At 41.9% G+C, this 19,700-nt stretch overlaps 1 protein-coding gene across 1 annotated transcript in view; it reads right to left on the bottom strand.

The window, feature by feature from the left end:
- TULP4 (tubby like protein 4) overlaps positions 1 to 19,700 on the bottom strand; it is a 197,972-nt gene that overhangs the window by 46,990 nt on the left and 131,282 nt on the right. The window contains exon 4 of the mRNA XM_018053415.1: positions 9,987 to 10,148. Within this exon, the coding sequence (XP_017908904.1) occupies positions 9,987 to 10,148 (162 nt within the window). The remainder of the gene's footprint in view (positions 1 to 9,986; positions 10,149 to 19,700) is intronic.

Raw genomic sequence — 19,700 nt, 5'->3', positions numbered from 1 at the left:
CCTTTAACCTGCTTATAGTTCACTCTCCATCGAGGGTTTCTTCTCCAGAATAAGACTGGTTCACTGAGTAATTACTCTAGTGAGTCTGTGGATTAAAAATAGTAATAGCAATAAATAATTTAAGTACAAGAGCTTGTGTGAGAGAGATTTCCATGTGCTTCTCTCTGAGTTAGCACAATGGCTTCCAAGTCTTCACAGGAAATCTAAGGCCTATAGAGTTCCTATAATTACTACTGAAGGGACTAGGTGCCGGCTCATCCCTCAAACCAGCACTTACACAGCTGGCAGAGGAAAACGTTTTCTTACAGTGAACAAAAAACTCCTTGCAAATACCAAATTGTGACTCCTTTTATTTTGGTTTTATTAAGTCTGGCTTTTCCCCTATTAATGAGTGGGTCTCATCTATGAGACAGTCATTTCCTATATGTCAGATATCAGTAAATTACTTTTCATTTATAAAACTATGGTGGCAACATCATATTTTTAGCTGAGAATGTAAAGATTTATGTTGCTTTTTAAAGTTTCCTTTACAAACCACTTTGGATCTTATCGTACAAGACACAGAGATACTTGAGAACACACACCCATCTCCTGGACACAACAGATGTCCTCCTTTAAAGCCATAGTCAATCCAAGCCCCAGACAAATCATTTACTTTAATCTGACAAGAACCTTCTTCAAAGTAAAGAGGTGGTTGTGACAGATAACAGCACTGTGGTTATGGAAGGAAATCCACATTTTGAAGAGATTTATTTTGAAGTAAGTATGGGTGAAAGGACATGTGATCTGGGATCTGCCTTAAATACAGCACAGAAAAAAAATAAAGGGATAAAAATAGCAAATGTGATAAATATATGCTCTTTATTCTTATTTTTGATGTTACTGAATTTTTTATAATCAGTTTTAAAAATTATCAAATTAAAAAACCTTATAGAATCATTTATTACTTGGAATACTTTGAAGGAGTTAGTTAGCAAATCTACTTGACTTGTATGCTGGTACTTCATAACCTTACATTTCAAAATTAAATGAATAGTTATTCTTTTCTACTGACTAATGCATTAAAGCTTTAAGCACATGTTAGTATCATAATAGTGCCTTTTCCATCAATTAATATTTCTGAAAAGATGGTGTATACTGATGATTTAAATATTTTGTTTTTAAAATGATTAGAATTAAATAAACTAATCCTGCACTGAAATACCCCCTTGAATAATCCTGCTGTATCACTCAAGTCCTGACTATACTCCAAATGAGCAATAAAGGTCATATCAATATTCCTTACAAATTATGTACAGAAAAACCAGCTTTCATTTCATAGATGTCACAGAGGCACAAAGGGTGCTTTTAGTGATTTTTCATGTTGCTGTCCACAACATGGCACTGTCTGCATTTAAAGTTGTTGTAAAAACTCTGGTGGCTCACAGATCACATCAGCAGGGATCAGGAGGGACCACATTTTGTGAAAAACTTACTTTTAGCTGCTATGAGGAAGTGGGATCTATCTACAATTTGTATTCAAAAGCAAAAAGAAGAAATCTTCTCTCTTCCTAGATTAAAAACAACAAAAACAACAAAACCTTAGGATGGAGGCCAGAGGCAAAGATTTCACCCTTCTCATATCTACATGTGCTAAGACCTAAAAAATGGTAAGTCTTCTCTTGGGGCTGTTTAGGATGTACCAACCCCACAACGAGGCCTTCAAGTTTATTTGAAATCACGGCTTAAAGTGTCTAAGAAAATACTAGGTCTGTTAAAGTATTTAAGACCGCCTTTAAAAACTTTTAATATATAAACAAACATTACTCATGGAAATCTAAAGTCAAATATGTATTAGGTGAAGAATTCTCACTTCACACCAAACTACCTTCTAAACAAGGGCAATTTCTACAGAATATTCTTTTAAATAGGAAAAGATTCTCTTATATGGAAATTTAAAGTATAATAATAAAACTCAGTTCACCTACATTTTAAAATCTAGTATATAAAGTGAAGCATTCCTGTATTAGGACTATTAACATCAGTAGCAAACACTTTAATATTCCAGTTATATGATAAATATTTTCCTAACAGAATGTTCCAAAGGAGAAACTAGTGGCTATTTTTTATAATTGAAGGTCAAGCATAATACTGAAAGAATAGGTTCTACTTGTAAGACTGTGTCTATAAATCCTTTGAAGCAGAAAATTTGTTTTCATAACTCTACTTCTCTCCCTTATATTGTAAAGGATTGTTCTCCTGTTTTCTAAGTTCACGAGCATCACTGGATAACCTCGGCTGAATAATTTAATCATAGTTTGTATCTGTCATCGCCTGGATAAACTCTACAAAGTAATCATAGTACTTCCGAATTTTATGAAGAGCAAGTACTTGCCTTCATGATTTTTTAAAAATGCTGACTTGTGTCCTCACTGAAGGCAATGAGCCTTAGAGTTTCCCTCCTGTGGCTACAGACTTCCTAAAATGTAATTCTAGGATGTTCATCATGAGTTTTTATTGGGAGGGATGTCACCAAGATGGTGAACTGTTGTTCCTGACTTCATTCCTCCACACAAGAAGAGTAACTATTAATAACAACTATGCACCATACACTGAGTATCCTAGTGAGGCTGTGTACCCGCCGTACCATGGAGACCAAGGTCTGCAATACAGTAACTGTGGTGCATCATTCACTTACAACTCCCATGTAACAGTTAAAAAAATGAATAGGGCTCTTAGGCACACTGGGGAAAGAGGAGAATTCCAGATTAACTCTGAAAAGTTTGTTGGCACAGGATTAAAAGAGTTCTCATTACTGTAAAGAAGAGATCAAAGAGCTGGAAATAGAGGGGCCAGCTATGACACAGGAAGAAAAGAGGTAAAGAATCTGAGGGCAGGTGATCTGTGAAGACGCCATCAGTCCTATCTCCCTGCCGTCAGGCAGTACCACAGGGACACATGCCAGGCAATGGGAACACTGAATCTTCCGAAAATCCTGACACCATGGCTCTGGGGAGCAATGGTAAAGAATCCTCCTGCCAATTCAGGTGATGCAGAGATGTGGGTTCGATCCCTGGGTCGGGAAGATCCCTTGGAGAAGGAAATGGCAACCCACTCCAGTATTCTTGCCTGGGAAATCCCACGCACAGAGGAGCCCAGTGGGCTGCAGTCCCCGGGGTCGCAGAGTCAGATGCGACTGAGCACACACACACACAATCTTGCAAAGAACTTTCTCAAAGGAACCACATGGATTTTCTTGGTAGAGTATCCTAGCAGCTAATACCTGTCACTGAGTTGAATTTTCTATATCGTGGATCAGGATTAAACCAACAATGATCACATTTAGGAACTGTTTTTGGATTTGAGAAAGAGGAAGAACTCAGTTATTAGGATCCTCATCCAAACTGCTTTCTAAAGAAGGGATAACCACAGAACCTAAAAAAAAAAAAAACAATCAACCAGCCTTAACTAATGAAAGATTCCACACAAGTGTCAACAGATTTGAAAAAAACAAAAAATTAGACTTTGTGTAAAAGAGTTATGAAAAATGAATGCTGGATCCCCCCAGGGCAGGCTCTGTGGGGTAAAACAAGAATTCCTCTCACGTCTGCGTGGTACCCGAGGATGGGAGGAGACACAGAGAGTCCTCAGGCGAGGCCAGGGCTGGACCTAGGTGCCGAGGCAGGGGGAGCTGACTAGAGAGAAGAGGGGCAAGGGCAGAAGGAAGAGCTTGTGTGAAGGTAGAAAAGCAATGTGAAAAAAAAGAAAGAAAACAAAAGCAATGTGAGCTCAGGAAACTAGTCCACTAGGGTGAGTGTGAAGGAGGGAGCTGGGCAGAGAGAAGCCTGGAAATGCATGAGGGCTTGCAGATGGACTATTAATATGGACTCTTGATATTATGGACAATTAATAACTATGCACCTTCCCCCAAACCCACTCAGTTGTGCGTAATGAGTGTGAAACTCTCACAGAGGACTGGAGAGAGTAAGTCAGCAGACAGAGAAGTCAATGCTTAAGAGAGTGGACAGCAGACAGGTGCATGGTAAGCGACAGAACAAGCCAGAGCCAGCTGAACCCCAAACCTACAGTGGAAAGCACAGGAGAAAGCGGATTCCACCTCACCTTCCCAAAGTGGACTGGCTGATGTCTTGAAAAGGAACGGCTAGCCCACCGCATCTCCTCCCCTCCCAGGCAGATGAGTGCGCATCTTACTTTCAGAAGGGGTGGAACAGAAGGCGCAGACACAGCTCAAGGGTCTATGCTGAAAAACCCAGCAACTCAATGATAAAAGTGAGCCCAGTTCAGCTACCAGGTAAGGCCCACAGGCAGCCAACCTCCAACACTGCCATGGTAGAGCAGATAGTACAAGACTCTGAAGTCCAGATGGGTCTTCCAAGCAGAAGGACAGGTCCACTCACTACCCCACCCCCCAGGCTTTACTTTTCAGTATCCACATCACAAATATGAGTGGACAACCAAGGATCACCACACATTTGAGAAAAGCATCTAATATGAAAAAGAGAAGCCAAAACCAAACCAGAAAGAACCTAGAAAAGAAAGACAATGAAGAATGCAGAAGAATACTTCAAAAACTCAACATCCTCACATTGTTTTGTCCTCCATGAAATAAGAATTTAATTATATATATATATTAAAAAGAACAGATCATAATCTAATCAGAAAACAAAAATAGAGCTCCAAAAAGTTAAAAATGTGATAGCATTAATTTTTCAAAGTCAAAGAAAACTTGGAGGATATAGCTCAGCATATCACCTAGAAAATTACATTAGGCAAAGAAAAGAAACTGGGAGAGAAAAGAATTAAAATCAAATCATCAATCTAAAAGGACATCTGAATAATAAGATTTCCTGAAAGTGAAAAGAAAATATCACAGAGCTATGACAAGTCCTTGGAGGCAAAGGATGAGTTGGAAAGTGACCACCATTTCCAGCCAAACTGGTGAGAGAGAAAAAGCACATCTTGAAATTCACAACACTCTGAAGACGTGTTTCACCAAAATGAAGGGACAAACCACAGAAATACAGGTGCTGGTCCCAGATAAACAGGAGATGAGGGAAGGGGCTCAGGCTCCAGGTGTGCCGCAGGCCGAGAGCAACCGGTCCAGGCTGAGGGCCCAGGAAACAAGTCAGTCGGATGCACCGCTTGGGGTAGTGAAACACTTCAGAGGGGCCTTTCAAGTGTTTGGAGAGCGGAAGGATTGATTCGTGATTGGTACACTGACAACCAAGCAAATAAGTCAGGCAACTTTACTAATTCTGGAAAAAGCAAACGACTGCATTAGTATGGCAATGCTACCCTGGCCCTGTGAGTGAGTCATGTGTGCCCTCAGCAGGAAGACTGAACACGCTGGGCGGACGGGATGGGGTTGGGGGTGTGGGCAGCCATGGAACAGGGGGAGAGCCAGGTCCTCCTCTCCCAGGTAGGAAGTCAGTGGAGAACACCCGAGTCCAAAAAACATCAAGATCTGGCAAATAAGCCCACCAATCAGAAATCTGGAGGAAAACAAGCAAAAGCAGTGGCCACGGGAGCAGGAACCTGGGAGCGGGAGGGACGGCACCAGGAATTGAAAGGTGGCTTATGTTTTTAAAAAATATTCATTATAAACCTAGCACTACTATTTGACTTTTAAGAACTACAGCTCTTTAATAAAAGTTAGTAAAAACAAACAGGAAAGGAAGCTAGAGAGGAGCCAGAGTCACATGACATCACCTCTAAACTCACGGGGATGGGGCTGCCCTGGGCTCTGTCAGGTATTCTCCGCCTCCTTCCCCCTGAGCCCCCGCCTTCCCCTGCCCAAGGAAGGCAGCCACACCCAACTCCGGGAGGAACACACACGCTGTGCAAGCCACTGCTGCGGCCAATGGGAACCTTCAAGTAACTTCAAAGAACTGAACAGCCACTCATTCCCTCACGGGACATGAACCAAGAAAAAGGCAGCCCGGCTGGCAGAAGCAGCCACTGGACACAACAGAAGACACCAGCCCAGGGACGAAGTTATAGACAAGGAGAGTTGGGAAGAACTTGGGAGCCCCCAAATCCACCAGCCCTACTCCAGAATTTAGGCACGTGGAGCCTTAACTATCTTCCCTGATGTCAGCCTGAGAATAATCACCTGTAACTTTTCAATACAAGTAAATAATTCCTGGCAATAAAGTATTCAGGAGGTGGACTCAAGAGGGCTAAGTGACTAAGCAGAGGGTGCAGACAAAGGAAGAAGGAAAGTTGAGCACAAGTCCCGCCTGGTTGTGGAGAGGATCAGCAACAGAGGCGCAGGGCGGGCGTGCAGACTGACGCGGAGCACGGACCACGTGGGATTCTGGCGGCGGGAGGGTGGTCTGTGGGCAGCCTGGGCTTGGTGCAAAGGACGAGAGGGAGACGGGAGCACAGCACAGAGCTGGGAAGCTAGAGGTGCACAAGAGGCAGCAGGAGAAATTACCCCGAGGACAGGAGAGAAGGGGAGAGGCTGAGGCTGAAGCCCAGCAAGAGGGGAGGAGTGCAGGAGCCCAGGGAGCTGCTGGGAGACGACCTTCAGCCAACAGAGGAGCCTGGGGAGAAGATGTTCCAAGACCCCAGTGCCCGGGGCAGGCAGTTTGAGAAGAAATCAGGGGGAGCTGGCAGGATAGGCCAGCAGGCCAGGACTGGGTCCAGTGGGAAGGGCAACTGGCTTGGGGAGGGAAACCGCAAACGCCGGGACGGAACAAGCCCTGTTTGATCAGGGGCTGCACTGACTGTGGAAACACATGCTGCTAACTCGCCTCACCAGCACATGGCTTTGACACCTGAGGTCCCTTAAAAGAAGCCAAACACGGTTAGCGGCACCCACACCATCACATACCCCTCGAGGGAGCTGTGACAGAGAAAGGGCAACTGGGACAAGAACGGGACAAGGCCACCAGCCTGAGAAGTCCTCTGCAGAACCCTGGTCCCTGCCCCAGAGGACTGGTTCTGCAAGCTGCTTTCTTGCAGTTCTCCTGGGAACAGCGGAAACTAGGTAGAGTTTTCTTCTGGTGCTTTTCTGCTCAGAACTGTGACCACAAAATTCTTTATTCATTTAACCTAAATTTGTCAGCTCCAAGTCTGAGGCTCTTTCCTCCGTCCTGCTCTTGTGGGCACAGATCCTCGGTGTCCTCTGAGGACAGCAGCGTTCACCCCGAGACATGCCTACCTTTCCTAATGGAGACACACCTCAAGTTCTCCAGAGCCAGCTGAAAGGCTCCAACAGTGAGCAACACCCGGCCAAGGCTCAACGTGAGTTGGCTGCATATCTGTAAACATTTATGTCCGAAGAGCCACAGTGTCCACCTACCCAGACCACTCCCCCCAAAGCTGAAAAAAATATGTACATATATATGACAAATAGGAAAATAGCTAGATCTCAAAATCACTTGTTTGTAAAACAGTACTGCTTGTATTTTAAAGAGTTAACAGGAAGCAGCCTAGAATCCCATCACAATCAGAACTGTCTCAAGATGAGAGAGTAAAACAATGACATATATACACGACCATGTGTAAAACAGATAGCTAGTGGGAAGCTGCTGTACACAGCACAGGGGGCTCAGCGTGGTGCTGTGATGACACAGAGGGGTGGGATGGGGGTGGAGGGAGGCTCATCAGGGAGGGGATATATGTATACTTGTGGTTGATTCACACTGTTGTCCAGCAGAAACCAACATTGCAAAGCAATTATACTGCGATAAAAACATAAAAAACAAAGATGTGGCGGGAGGGGGCATCCTGGAGGCTGTTTACATCAAAGACAGAAGGTTATTAACTACATTACAAACACGACACTGTCTTCATACTCTTTTTCCATGAATAATTTTGAAACCAAGCAAGAGATATGAAAGAATGACCGAGACAGAGGGAGGAATGTTTCAGTTCAAACATGACCTACAGAGCATCCATTCATCTCTTCTCTGTGTTGAATTCTTCCAAGGTCGGCAATATTTTTTGAAAGGCAATGGAACATTTTGCTCAAATGAAACTTCATCCATTAGCTCTAAATACAGACCCACAAAAACAGTCATCTAGACTGAGGCATGGGCCAGGAGCCCAACCACCTGCAAAGCTGCCCTGAGGTCCTGCCGACCGGCCGAGGGAACCAAGTCCATGGCCTCAGCCGGGCTTCGAAGCTGCAGCCCATCTCCACTCCATCCCGCCCATGCTGTCTGCTACCTCGGCAACCACAGGCATCTCACCCACTGTGTCCCCCACATCTCCAGGCCCCATGCCTGTCACACTCCAGGTGTGCAGTCTGCTGGCGTCATATGGTTGGCACAGCTCACGGCGGACTGAGACAGGAGCCTTACAGTTCCATCACTCTAGGCGAGAGAAGAATGTGAAGCCGAGACTTCCTCTGACGTAGTCTGAAGTTCCTGCACATGTGTTCCCTCAACTGGTCATTACAAAAGCCCTGGGAATGAGGCAGGAAATAATTCACACCCCTCGTCACAGAGGAGGAAACTGAAGCAGGGAGAGGTTAAGTGCCTGCGTGCGAGGTCACTCACTGGGCCGCGGACGCAGCCTCTGAGCAGACAGCAGGGACAGTAGAAACCTACAGAAATAAACCGATGCAGTAAATAAACCCAGCACTTCACGTGGAAACATACATGCTACTGGGTAATCAGATGCCTCTAGGGGAGGGTGAGGGAAGAGACTCAGAGTTCAGAATAGACTACCTTTTGTAATTCTCACAAATTTTGACAAGACGAAAAAATACTTAACATTTTTACTTGAAAAAACTGTAACTATGAAATACACAGTGACTACAGGCAAGCAATTCATTGAAAAAAGTTCCCCCAAAATCTATGGTTTCATATTATACTTTACCAAAATTAAACTGAAATCTTGAGTGTGAAATGTCCTCGCATTTAATGGATTCTGCTATACTTGGAAAACACAAGTTTTATATTTACAAAGATTTTACTTAAAAAAATAAGTAAATGATTAATAATTTTATTAGATTATATAGTTTTATCATGAATATAAAATAGGCACATTAAAGGAAAATTTGAAATCAGGTTTTAAAAATGACCCCAGAGGCTTATCAGCATAAAGTAACCACCTCCTTGTGACATTTTGATTAATTTCCTTCCAGTTCTTTTTACAAGATGGGTAGTTTCCTTTGGCTGTTTTATGATGTGGTACTCACACCACACATACCATTTCATATCCTGGCTTTTTTCTTAACACTATATCACAAGAGCCCTTTTAGATTATACATCATCTTTATAACCACAATCTCTAACTTACTGAACTCTAATATGATCCTTTAAGTGGTTATACCATGGTTTACTTAACCATTTTTATACTAGCAGACTACTGCCAAACTTTTACTATTATAAATGCTTTAATGACTACAACTTTTATTTTCTTCCCATTTTGTTTTAGATAAATTCCTAAAGCATATTACTAGATCAAAACAGATGATAATTTTTAAGACTCACTTAAAAATTGTATTAAATTTTTGCTTCCTCAAAGATCTAATGCATATTATCAGCAATGAATGAGAATATTTGATTAAGCTCTTATGAATGATCAGTAAAATCATCTATATCACTTTTTCTGTTAATAAGTGAAAATATACCCTCATTGTATAATTTTGCTTTTTTCCCCCAGAATACATACATGGTGGGAACACCATGATTACTGACAAGCTGAACCTCCTTCGTGAATAATTTATGCCCATTATCTATTTATTAATTGGCTCTTTCTGTAGACTTTAAAATACATTTATATGAGTATTTTGTATAATTATTAACTCTGTTTACAATACTGACGGGGCATATTATTTCCTCAATCTATGGTTCACACAAAATTTTTGTGTCGGTTGTTACTTGGGCAAGCTCAGTGCTCTTTTCCTTTGAGACTCTTTATGAGCCTTTTGAGTCGGCTCTTCCCCACCTTCTCCCTGTGTTAATACTTAATGCCTTTCCCCCTCAGCTCATGCGGTTTGAACATGACACATCACGGGCAAGAGGTGTTACCTGCTGGTCATCAGGCGTCCATATGCCACAGGTGATTTGACTTTCCAAGTTGATCTCAGATGACCAGTGTCTTTGTCCACTGACAGAACCAACCAGGACAAACCCATCTCGATATGAAATAAGTGCCTGCGTCCCATCGTGGCTCCATGTGAAATCGCTCACCTTTGGGACACACAGACAAAAGGAGTTAGCTTGTAATCTGAAAGGGAAAGCACTTTCAACAAAGACTATTTGTAGTCATTACCTGAGCCTTTGGCTAAAATCAAGATGGCCTTAAACAGACACTATACCATACTGTATTTTAACAGTAATATATAAAAGATACTGTTCGGAAAGCATACGCCAGTGCATGCAAAAGGCTTCACACACACGTTACTTCATCAAGCCCATGATAATACCTCCCACAGGGGACATATTAATTCCTCCCTGGTCTTACAGAGTGGCCAGTGGCAGAGCCAAGACTGTCCCAGGACTGTGTCCCAGCATCCTTGCTTTTAAACACTGTTTGGTCTACGGCCTCCCCCTTATACTAACAGATTCTCCATCAGTGTCTCTTGGTCACTTATCAAGAAAGCAAAGCTTTCAGTTTCTGATCATATGTTTCTCAGTCTTGCTAACAACATTCCCACAATCAAAATGAGAAATAATCTAACCAGAAAACATTACTTATACTTGTGTGTTGAGTTCTATCAAATGCATTTATTCAAATGACCACACGTTTCTTTCTCTTTTAATCTATTACTGCAGTAAATTACTTCTCAGTTTTATGCCATCCTTGCATAGCTACAAAAAGCCCAACCTGGAGGTAGAGTATTGCCCTTTGAAGTTGAAGTTGATTTGCTTATGTGTTTGGAATTTCTATATCTACACGTACATACAGGAGTGAGTCAAACTCATGATTTTTTTTTTAATGTCTCTGTTTGAACTTATTAGGGTTATGCTGACCTCTCAGTATGAGTTGGATGGTAGTCCCTTTTTTGCCATGGCTGGGAAGAATTTGTATATACCGGCCTGACCTATTGCCTCAAAGGCTGGTGGAACATGCCTGTGAAACCATCTGGCTCTGCCGGGGGCCAGCGTGAGGAACTCCGCCCATGGCAAAGGTCATGAGGAAGGAGGCTTGGCATACGCAAAGGCGTGATCAAGCCTCAGGAAACCCCCTGTTCCCGAGCATCTACCCCAAAACCAGAGTCTGTTTTATGCTCTCATCTACACCTCTGACTTTACCGGGGGCTCTCCCCCATAACCATTTCTCTCCGAGAAGGAGTAAATGTGCAGCTCCAAGGCAATAAAAATTCCTGGGTGTGACAAGAGTGTTTCAGCTTACAAACTGCTCTGAAGGTTATCTAGCCGGCCTGTATAGGTTCGTCCCGCCACATGTGATTGTTTACAGCCTCCCAATCTGAGAGGCACGAGATGTTTTAGACTTACTAAAGGCATATCCTTTTGGGGAATTAGGAATTATTAGTATAGTGGGTTGGTTAGGAATTATATTGGTGAAGGGTTCTTCATTTTGTTGTGTCAATAATTGCTGCTAATTCCCTGCTCTGGGTGGGACAAGGATGTCTCAGGTCAAACCTCTCTGCTGACAGACTAGCTTGAGTGACAGGATTATCCATACTCCTGCCACTACGCACATGATTGTTTACTACCCGTTAACCATAAGCAGCACAGAGAGTTTTGGAGTATTTTGAGAGTCTTAATTAGCATAGGGCTTTTTCTTCTTGTTGAGTCAATGATTGCCGCCAGGCCTCCATATCCTTAGGCACCTGGGAATATATTAATCAATGTATTTGGAATATAGCAAGGGAAATATAGTAGTTTGATGTTAGCAATACTAGACTTTTTGAGTTAATGGATTTTCTCTTTTGTAATAGATCATTGTGCTTTGTTATAAATCACTGTGTCCTTGTTATGTAAAAATGTAACTTTATCACTATCTTAAGACCAAATAGATCTTAAGGGGAACATTGGTGAAAGGATTTTCATTTGTTGGGCTGATGTTTGCTGCTAAATCTCCATGTTCCCTACCCTTATAATGAATATAACTAGCATATAGGAAGAAATAAGTATTAACCTTTAAGCATATAGGAGAAATAAGTATTAACCTTTAAGACTAATCATGTTAACCTTGGGTTAAATAAGTTCCTTTCTTGATTGTAACTCACTACACCCTCACCCTATAGGAATGTAACTTTACTTGCAGGGTGGTGCCTGGTTTAAGAAAAAACACCTTTGGAAGAAATAAGGTTTTTGGTTATCAGAAAGGAAGGATCGTAAAATCCCTAAGAATTTTTTATGTGAAGCACCTGATTTTGATAAAGGTCAGGACTGCTGACCCCCGCGTGACTCTGTATTCATCCCTATGTGTAACAAAAGGTATATAAGCAAACCTAAAAATAAAGAAAATGGATCAGTTTCCGGAAAGACTGATTCCCCCATGTCGCTTCTTTCTTGCTCCCGTTTTTCTGGCTGAATTCCCATCTGGAGCATGGATGCTATTCCACTTAATCCAAGTTATTCAGCCTCTTTTTCTCCACTAATCTTCCTACTACACTATCCATTTCTAATCTCTCTATATCTGTGATTAAATCTGTATTTTTCCAAAGACGCCGACTCCGTCCCCCCACCTTTGAATCACCCTGGATCCACCGGGGCTGGACCCCAGCATGGCTCTGCACTTTTTTATGGGAAGATTCTTAACCATTGCTTCACTCTTTAATAGTGTTAGCACCAGTCAAGTTTTCAAGCTTTTTATTTCTTCTTCAGTCAATTCTATTACAAAATGTTTTCAGGAATTTGTCTATTTCATGTAAGTTTTCAAAACTCTTGGCAAGTAGTTGTTGATAGTACTCACTATTCTTTTAAATACCAACTTTAGTGAGCTATAATTTATATGTAATAAAGTTCCCTTTGGCAGTCAATTCCCTACCCTCACCCTTGGTCTGAGACAACTAATGATCTAATTTCTGTCACTAGCTGTTTATTCTAGGAATTTTGCATGAACAGAAGCACACAGTATGCTCACGTTTGCTGATGACTGGTTTTACTGAGAGTAATAACTCTCAGAGTATTCTGAACTCTTGTGTGCACCAGTAGTCCATTCCTTTTTATAGACAGCAATATTCTATTGCATAAATGTGCCACAACTTATTCATTTCTCCAAATTGCTGGGTATTTGGGTTGTTTCCAGCATTTGGTTATTACAAAACTGCTGTGAAGATTCATGTGCAAGACATATGGTATCATTTTTTCTTCAGTAAATACCTAGGAACGGAATTAATTCTTGGGTCAAATACAAGTGTATGTTTAAATGCATAAGAAATTACCAAACTTTTCCAAAGTGGATAAACCATTTTACACTCCCATTAGCAGTGTGCACGAGTTGGTCCACACCTCACCAACACTTGATGTTGCCAGTCTTTCATTTTAGCTATTCTAGGTGTGTAGTGGTAGGACACTGTTTTTAATTTTAATTTAATTCCCAAATGACTAACATGCCGAGAGCCATTTCATGTGCTTCTTGATTATTTGCACATCATCTTTTGGAACCTACCTGTTCACATTCCCTGCCATATATATTTGTATATCCATTCATGTTTACCTATTCATTATAAATACATACATACATATGTAAATACACACACATACATACATTCACACACATATACATGAGTCTTTTACCTTACTTTGATGTAAAAATTCTAGATACAATCCTCTATCAAAATATGTGCTTCAAGTAATTTCGCCCATTCTGTACCTCGCCTTTTCATTTTCTTAACAATCTCTTTCAAAAAGTAAAAGTTTTAAATTTTGATGAAGTCCAATGTCAAGTTTTCTCTCTTATGTTTCAGGTTTTTTGTATCCAATCCAAGAAACCTTTACGTAACCCAACATTGCAAACCCAAGCTTTCCAGAAGTGTTATTTAGTCGGTAAATTGTCTGACTCTCTGCAACTTCAAGGACTGAGGCATGTCAGGCTCCTCTGTCCTTCATCTTTCGGAGTTTGCTCAAATTCATGTCCATTGAGTCAGTGATGCTATCTACAATTTCATGCTCTGCCATCCTCTTTTCCTTATGCCTTCAATCTTTCCCAGCATCAGAGTCTTTTCAAAGGAGTCAGCTCTTCACATCAGGTGGCCAAAGTACTGGAGCTTCAGCTTCAGCTTCAGCATCAGTCCTTCCAATGAATGTTCGGGTTTATTTCCTTTAGGATTGGCTGGTTTGATCTCCTTGTTGTCCAAGGGACACTTAAGAGTCTTCTCCAGCACCACAGTTCGAAAGCATCATTCTGCAGTGCTCAGGCTTCTTTATGGTCCAACTCTCATGTACATGACTACTGGAAAAACCACAGCTTAGACTATATGGACCTTTGTCAGCAAACGGATGTCTCTGCTTTTTAATATGCTGTCTAGGTTTGTCATAGCTTTCCTCCCAAGGAGAAAGTGAATTGTAATTTCATGGCTATAGTCACTGTCCACAGTGACTTTGGAGTCCAAGAAAATAAAATCTGTCACTGCTTCCACTTATTCCCCTTTTATTTGCCATGAAGTGATGGGACTGGATTCCAAGATCTTAGTTTTTTCAATGTTGAGCTTTAAGCCAGCTTTTTCATTCTCCTCTTTCATGTTCATCAAGAGGCTCTTTAGTTTCTCTTCACTCTCTGTCATTAGGGTGGTATCATTTGCATACCTGAGGCTGCTGATACTTCTCCTGGCAATCTTGATTCCAGTTTGAGATTCATCCAGCCCAGCATTTCGCATTATGTACTCTGCACAGAAGTTAAGGGTGACAATATACAGCCTTGTCTTACTCCTTTCCCAATTCTAAACCGGTCATTTGTCTGAAGTTTGGTTCTAATTGTTGCTTCCTGATATGCATACAGATTTCTCAGGAGATAGGTAAAGTGGTCTGGTATTCCAGAAGTGTATGCTTTTACATTTATGTCTATGTTTCATTTAGAAGTTAATTTCTGCCCAGGGTATATGGTAAGAATCAAGGTTCTACTTTTTAAAATTTCAGTACAGATATTCAGTTTTTCTGCACCATTTGTCAAAAAGACTATTCCTAGTATGTCAACTAGACTTACTGTGGTGATCATTTCCCAATAGATACAAATACTGAATTATTATGTTGTACATCTGAAATCAATATAATGTTGTATGCTATCATACTTCAACTTAAAAAAAGACTTTTCTTCCCCTTACTGAATTACCTACGCATCTTTTATTTACCTTTGATTATCTTGTAATCTCTACCTTATCTATAGTTATGTTCAACTTTTCATTCATGAAATTATTTTAGGTTTTATCTTTCTTCTCTTACTCATGTCTTGCCAGCAATTTATCAGTTTCATTGATTTGTTTCCAAAGAACAAATTTTGGGGGATTGAACCTGGGCCCAGGCAGTGAAAGCACTGAGTTCTAACCACTGGACCATCAAGGAATTCCCAGCAATTTCTTAAATTTATGTTTTTGTTATTAACTTCTAACCCATTCAGAAATTATGGTCCGTAATCATGACACCTACCAATCAAAATCTGTTTTTGTTTTATTAACATCCTAAAATCCAGGGTGGCAAACTATGTCCAGCGGGCCAAATCTGCCATGCCACCTATTTTTGAACAGTCCAAAAACTATAGCTTTAAAGGGTCAGGGAAAAAAATTAAGAGAAGAATATTTTGTTATATGCAAAATTATATAAAATTCAAATTTTAGCATCCAGAAACAAGCTTTTAATTTTATCAACAGAAACTTTTCTAGTTTCCTTTCTTGTTATACAGTACTTACACAATATCCTAAAGTGTGATTCCTAGTCCACAAAGCTTAAAATATGTACTATCTGCCCCTTCAAAGAAAAAAATCTGTGAAACCTTAGAACATGATCAATTTTTGTAAACATTCAAATGATCTAATTGGTGAATTCAGAAACTACAAATGTCCGTTAGGTCAAGCTCATTAACTATGTTGCTCAGATCTTCTAAACCTTTGCTGATTCCTTTTGTTGTTGCAACCTCTCAGTATATCAACGAATTTATCAATCTTTACTTTCAGTTCTATCAATTTCCTTCATGTATTTTGATATTATTAATAAGTACATATATATTTAAAATATCATCTTAGTAAACTACACCTTTTATCATTATGTGGTAGCACTCTACAAACTAAACATTACTTTCTATCTTTAAGTCTATCTTATCTGAAAGTAATATTTGCTACCCCAGCTTTTTTTTTCTGGATATATGCTCAATATTTTTTCATCCTTTTAAACCTGTACACGTCAAGTTTCAGGTGTGACTCTTAATAAACACATGGCTATGTTTTAGAAATGCAATCAGTCAAGAATCATCTTGATTGGTGAAGTCGGTACATTTACATTTATTCTAATTAGTGGTATTTTGATCCTGTTTCTATCACCGGAATTTACTTTTTCAGTTTGTGTGTGTGTTAGTCGCTCAATTGTGTCTGACTCTTTGTGACCCCATGGACTGTAGGCTACCAGGCTTCTCTGTCCATGGGATTCTCCAGGCAAGAAGACTGGAGTGGGTTGCCATTCCCGTCTCCAGGGGATCTTCCTGACCCAGAGATCAAACCCGTGTCTCCTGCACTGCAGGCAGATTCTTTACCATCTGAGCTACCAGGGAAGCAGTCTGTATTACCTTTTATATCTATTCTAACCTGAAAAGAAGTTGGTATCTATGAATTTCCCTGTTGCTTATACTTGGAAATGTTCACCTCCTTTAAAATTTGTAGCACTACTGGATTTATCACATTGCAGATAATAATAAAATAAATGAACAAACACAAAATAGGACATGAGCTTTTTGCTGTTTTCCCAGACGGGGTTATAGGCTGTCAGTGACCAGCATGTTTCCATCACGGCCATGGCAGAACTGTGTGAGATGACTTCTTGACCGCTCATCTGAAGTTACTGAAAAAATGCTGTTTGCTTAGGAAAACTCGGAATTTTGGTTTCTCTGTCCTTATGTTCCAACCAATTAAATTATTTAGTTTTTCTTAAGGACCAAAAAGATTTTTGACAGACAACACATTAATTCTGCAATAAAATTTAGAAGTCCTTTCATTTTGCAATGATAACACTACTTATTTACATGCGGTTTAACTCATTTATCTTTGTATAAAAGGAGCAGCTTCTTACTAGAGGCTAAAACGTATAGCCAGTGATAAGTCGCTTCTCTGAGATACCAGCAATCTTACAATCACAAAAAATTGGTAATATAGGATGTTTATAGAAACTAATTGAGAGTATTAAATTAGGTCAGCACAGAGTGATAAGACTATATCAAAACTGGGAAAACAAAACCAGAGGAAAGGAGTCCCCCGTGCTATAATGGAAACAAGCAGAAAGCCCTTCTTTGCCAGTCTTTCTGATGCAGAGGTGGCCCACATTCCTGCCCCGATGAGAGCGAGCAGCCTGATGGCCCCTGCCCAAGGCAGCCTTTCCTCAGTCTGCCCGAGACCTGTGCCTGGCACAGCCGGCCTGTGACTAATACTATAACATAATGCAGGCACGCCTCCAGACTCATTTCTGAAATAAAGGACTCACAATCATTTCCTGAAAAAAGGAGTGATAAAGCTTCACTTGGCTTTTGCCAAATGTTTGGTTACTTCGTGACAATGAAAGGCACGCTATATAACAAAGATCACCTGTCATTTCTTCTCCAGAGTCTCACGGCTCTCTGGGCAGACTTCAAGGACGCACCTCCTCCCCCCAGACACTGCTGCCAGCACACAGCCCCTCCGCTCCCTCCACCAGTGAGTCATCGTCATCAGAGCGTGATGCTTCTCAGACAAGACGTGGCCGCAACAGAATTAAAAGCAACCGAAACTCCCCAAAATGCAAGCGCTTAACCATACTTGCTCAGTGGGTTCTGAGGTTTGCAGAATCAGAAGGCCCAAGAGCAAAACTATATCAAAATCTGGATCAGATCACAAGATACAGTGGTTACTTTGGATCAACCTGAAGGGTACAGGCTTTTGTGAGATTCTAGGTGCTTCCAGATGTTCTCTGGTCCACGGAAGCCCATTCACCTCCAGCTCTGAAGTCATCCTCTCTCATTTCTAAAACAATTTTCTGTAGCGAACTCTCAATGAAAAGAAAAGCCGAGGGACGACGTGGGGGCAGAGACCACACAGCTACCACCAGAGAAGGCAGAAGCCTCACTCCTCGTCACCAGGACACAGTTCGGCAGCACCCTGGGGCTGATGGTGGTGAAGCCCGAGCTCTATGGACATACCATGAACACATGCATTTCTGCTAAAGAGAAAACAGTTTATCGTCTGGGAACAAGACAGAGGTTTGGAGTCAACCCTGGGTTCAAAAACTTTCCTGGGTGAGTTACTTGGCCTCCATGGCCCAAGTCCTTTCCTCCGTTAACTCAGAGTAACATCTGCCCAGCAGGGTTCCTGTGGAGACTGAGGGAAGGCCAGTACTGAGTGGTACCCCGAGGTCCCCCTTGCTGCCCTTCTCCAAGTAGTGCTTGGAAGACCTCATGTCAGCCAAGGTCTGAAGACAGACCTCACCCGATCGCTGGGCCCCTCTAGGGAAAGAGTTCACACTTCAATGGATGGGAGAACAAAAGCACTCTAGAGACCTTCATGGGCAAGTTCAGGGAAATCTGCACTGGACAGAAAGCCATGAACAGTTGCTGCCTAAGGCCTGAAGCTGGTCTCTGGTGATGACCTCCTGGTGACTGTTTAAGGGCAGGTATGCCCTGGGGTTGAGGTCTTTGGCTGTCAGCACCTCACAGTGCTTCAGGCACAATCACAACTCATGGGGTCAACCACCATGTCCAGATGGTGTCATAGCATTTTCTGTATTTAATCCTACGTAATCCTCCGAGTAGGGTGTCCCTGGTAGCTCAGTCGGTAAAGAAGCCACCTGTAATGCAGGAGACCTGGGTTCGACTCCTGGGTCGGGAAGATCCCCTGGAGAAGGGACAGGCTGCCCACTTCAGTACTCTTGGGCTTCCCTGGTAGCTCAGTTGGTAGAGAAGCCGCCTGCAGTGCAGGAGACCCCGGCTCAATTCCTGGGTTGGGAAGATCCCCTGGAGAAGGGACAGGCTGCCCACTCCAGCATTCTGGGCTTCCCTGGTAGCTCAGTTGGTAAAGAAGCCACCTGCAGTGCAGGAGACTACAGTCATGGGGTTGCAAAGAGTCGGACACGGCTGAGCAACTGAGCACAGTCCTCCTAGTTATCCCTGGAGGTAGATACTGTTACAGTCCCAAGTGTACAGAAGAGCAAACTGAGGTACAGAAGTGAAGTGTCTCCTACAAGAAGTCACGACTGAGAGGCTGACTCCAGCGCCCACACTCGTGGCCACAAGGCCCACCTTCCAGGTGGCGTGAACTCCTCAGGGCGTGGAGGTCTCCACATCTGTGGCTCTATTTCAGGTGAGTGAGCAGGCATAGGGTGGTTGCCATCTCTTCCTTCTTTCTCTCACAGGGGGATATAGGAAACTGATAAGGCCTTCTTAGAGCCCGTCAAAATTAGTACATTGACCTTACCAAATAAATAAACTCACAAAAATAGAACACTGTGTTTTTACTGGGAGGTAGGTTTGCCTCCTGTGACGGTATCTACGAAGTTCCTCAGCCTAACAGTAATTGCTGATAACAGGTTCATTCCCTGCAATTTTCTGTCACTTCACCGGTCTGCATCTCTCAAAGTTGGTGAGCTCGTAGCTTATTTAAG

This window comes from Capra hircus, chromosome 9, assembly GCF_001704415.2.
Source record: "Capra hircus breed San Clemente chromosome 9, ASM170441v1, whole genome shotgun sequence".
NCBI classification, from domain to species: Eukaryota; Metazoa; Chordata; class Mammalia; order Artiodactyla; family Bovidae; genus Capra; species Capra hircus.
This window is presented reverse-complemented; position numbering and strand designations above follow the sequence as displayed.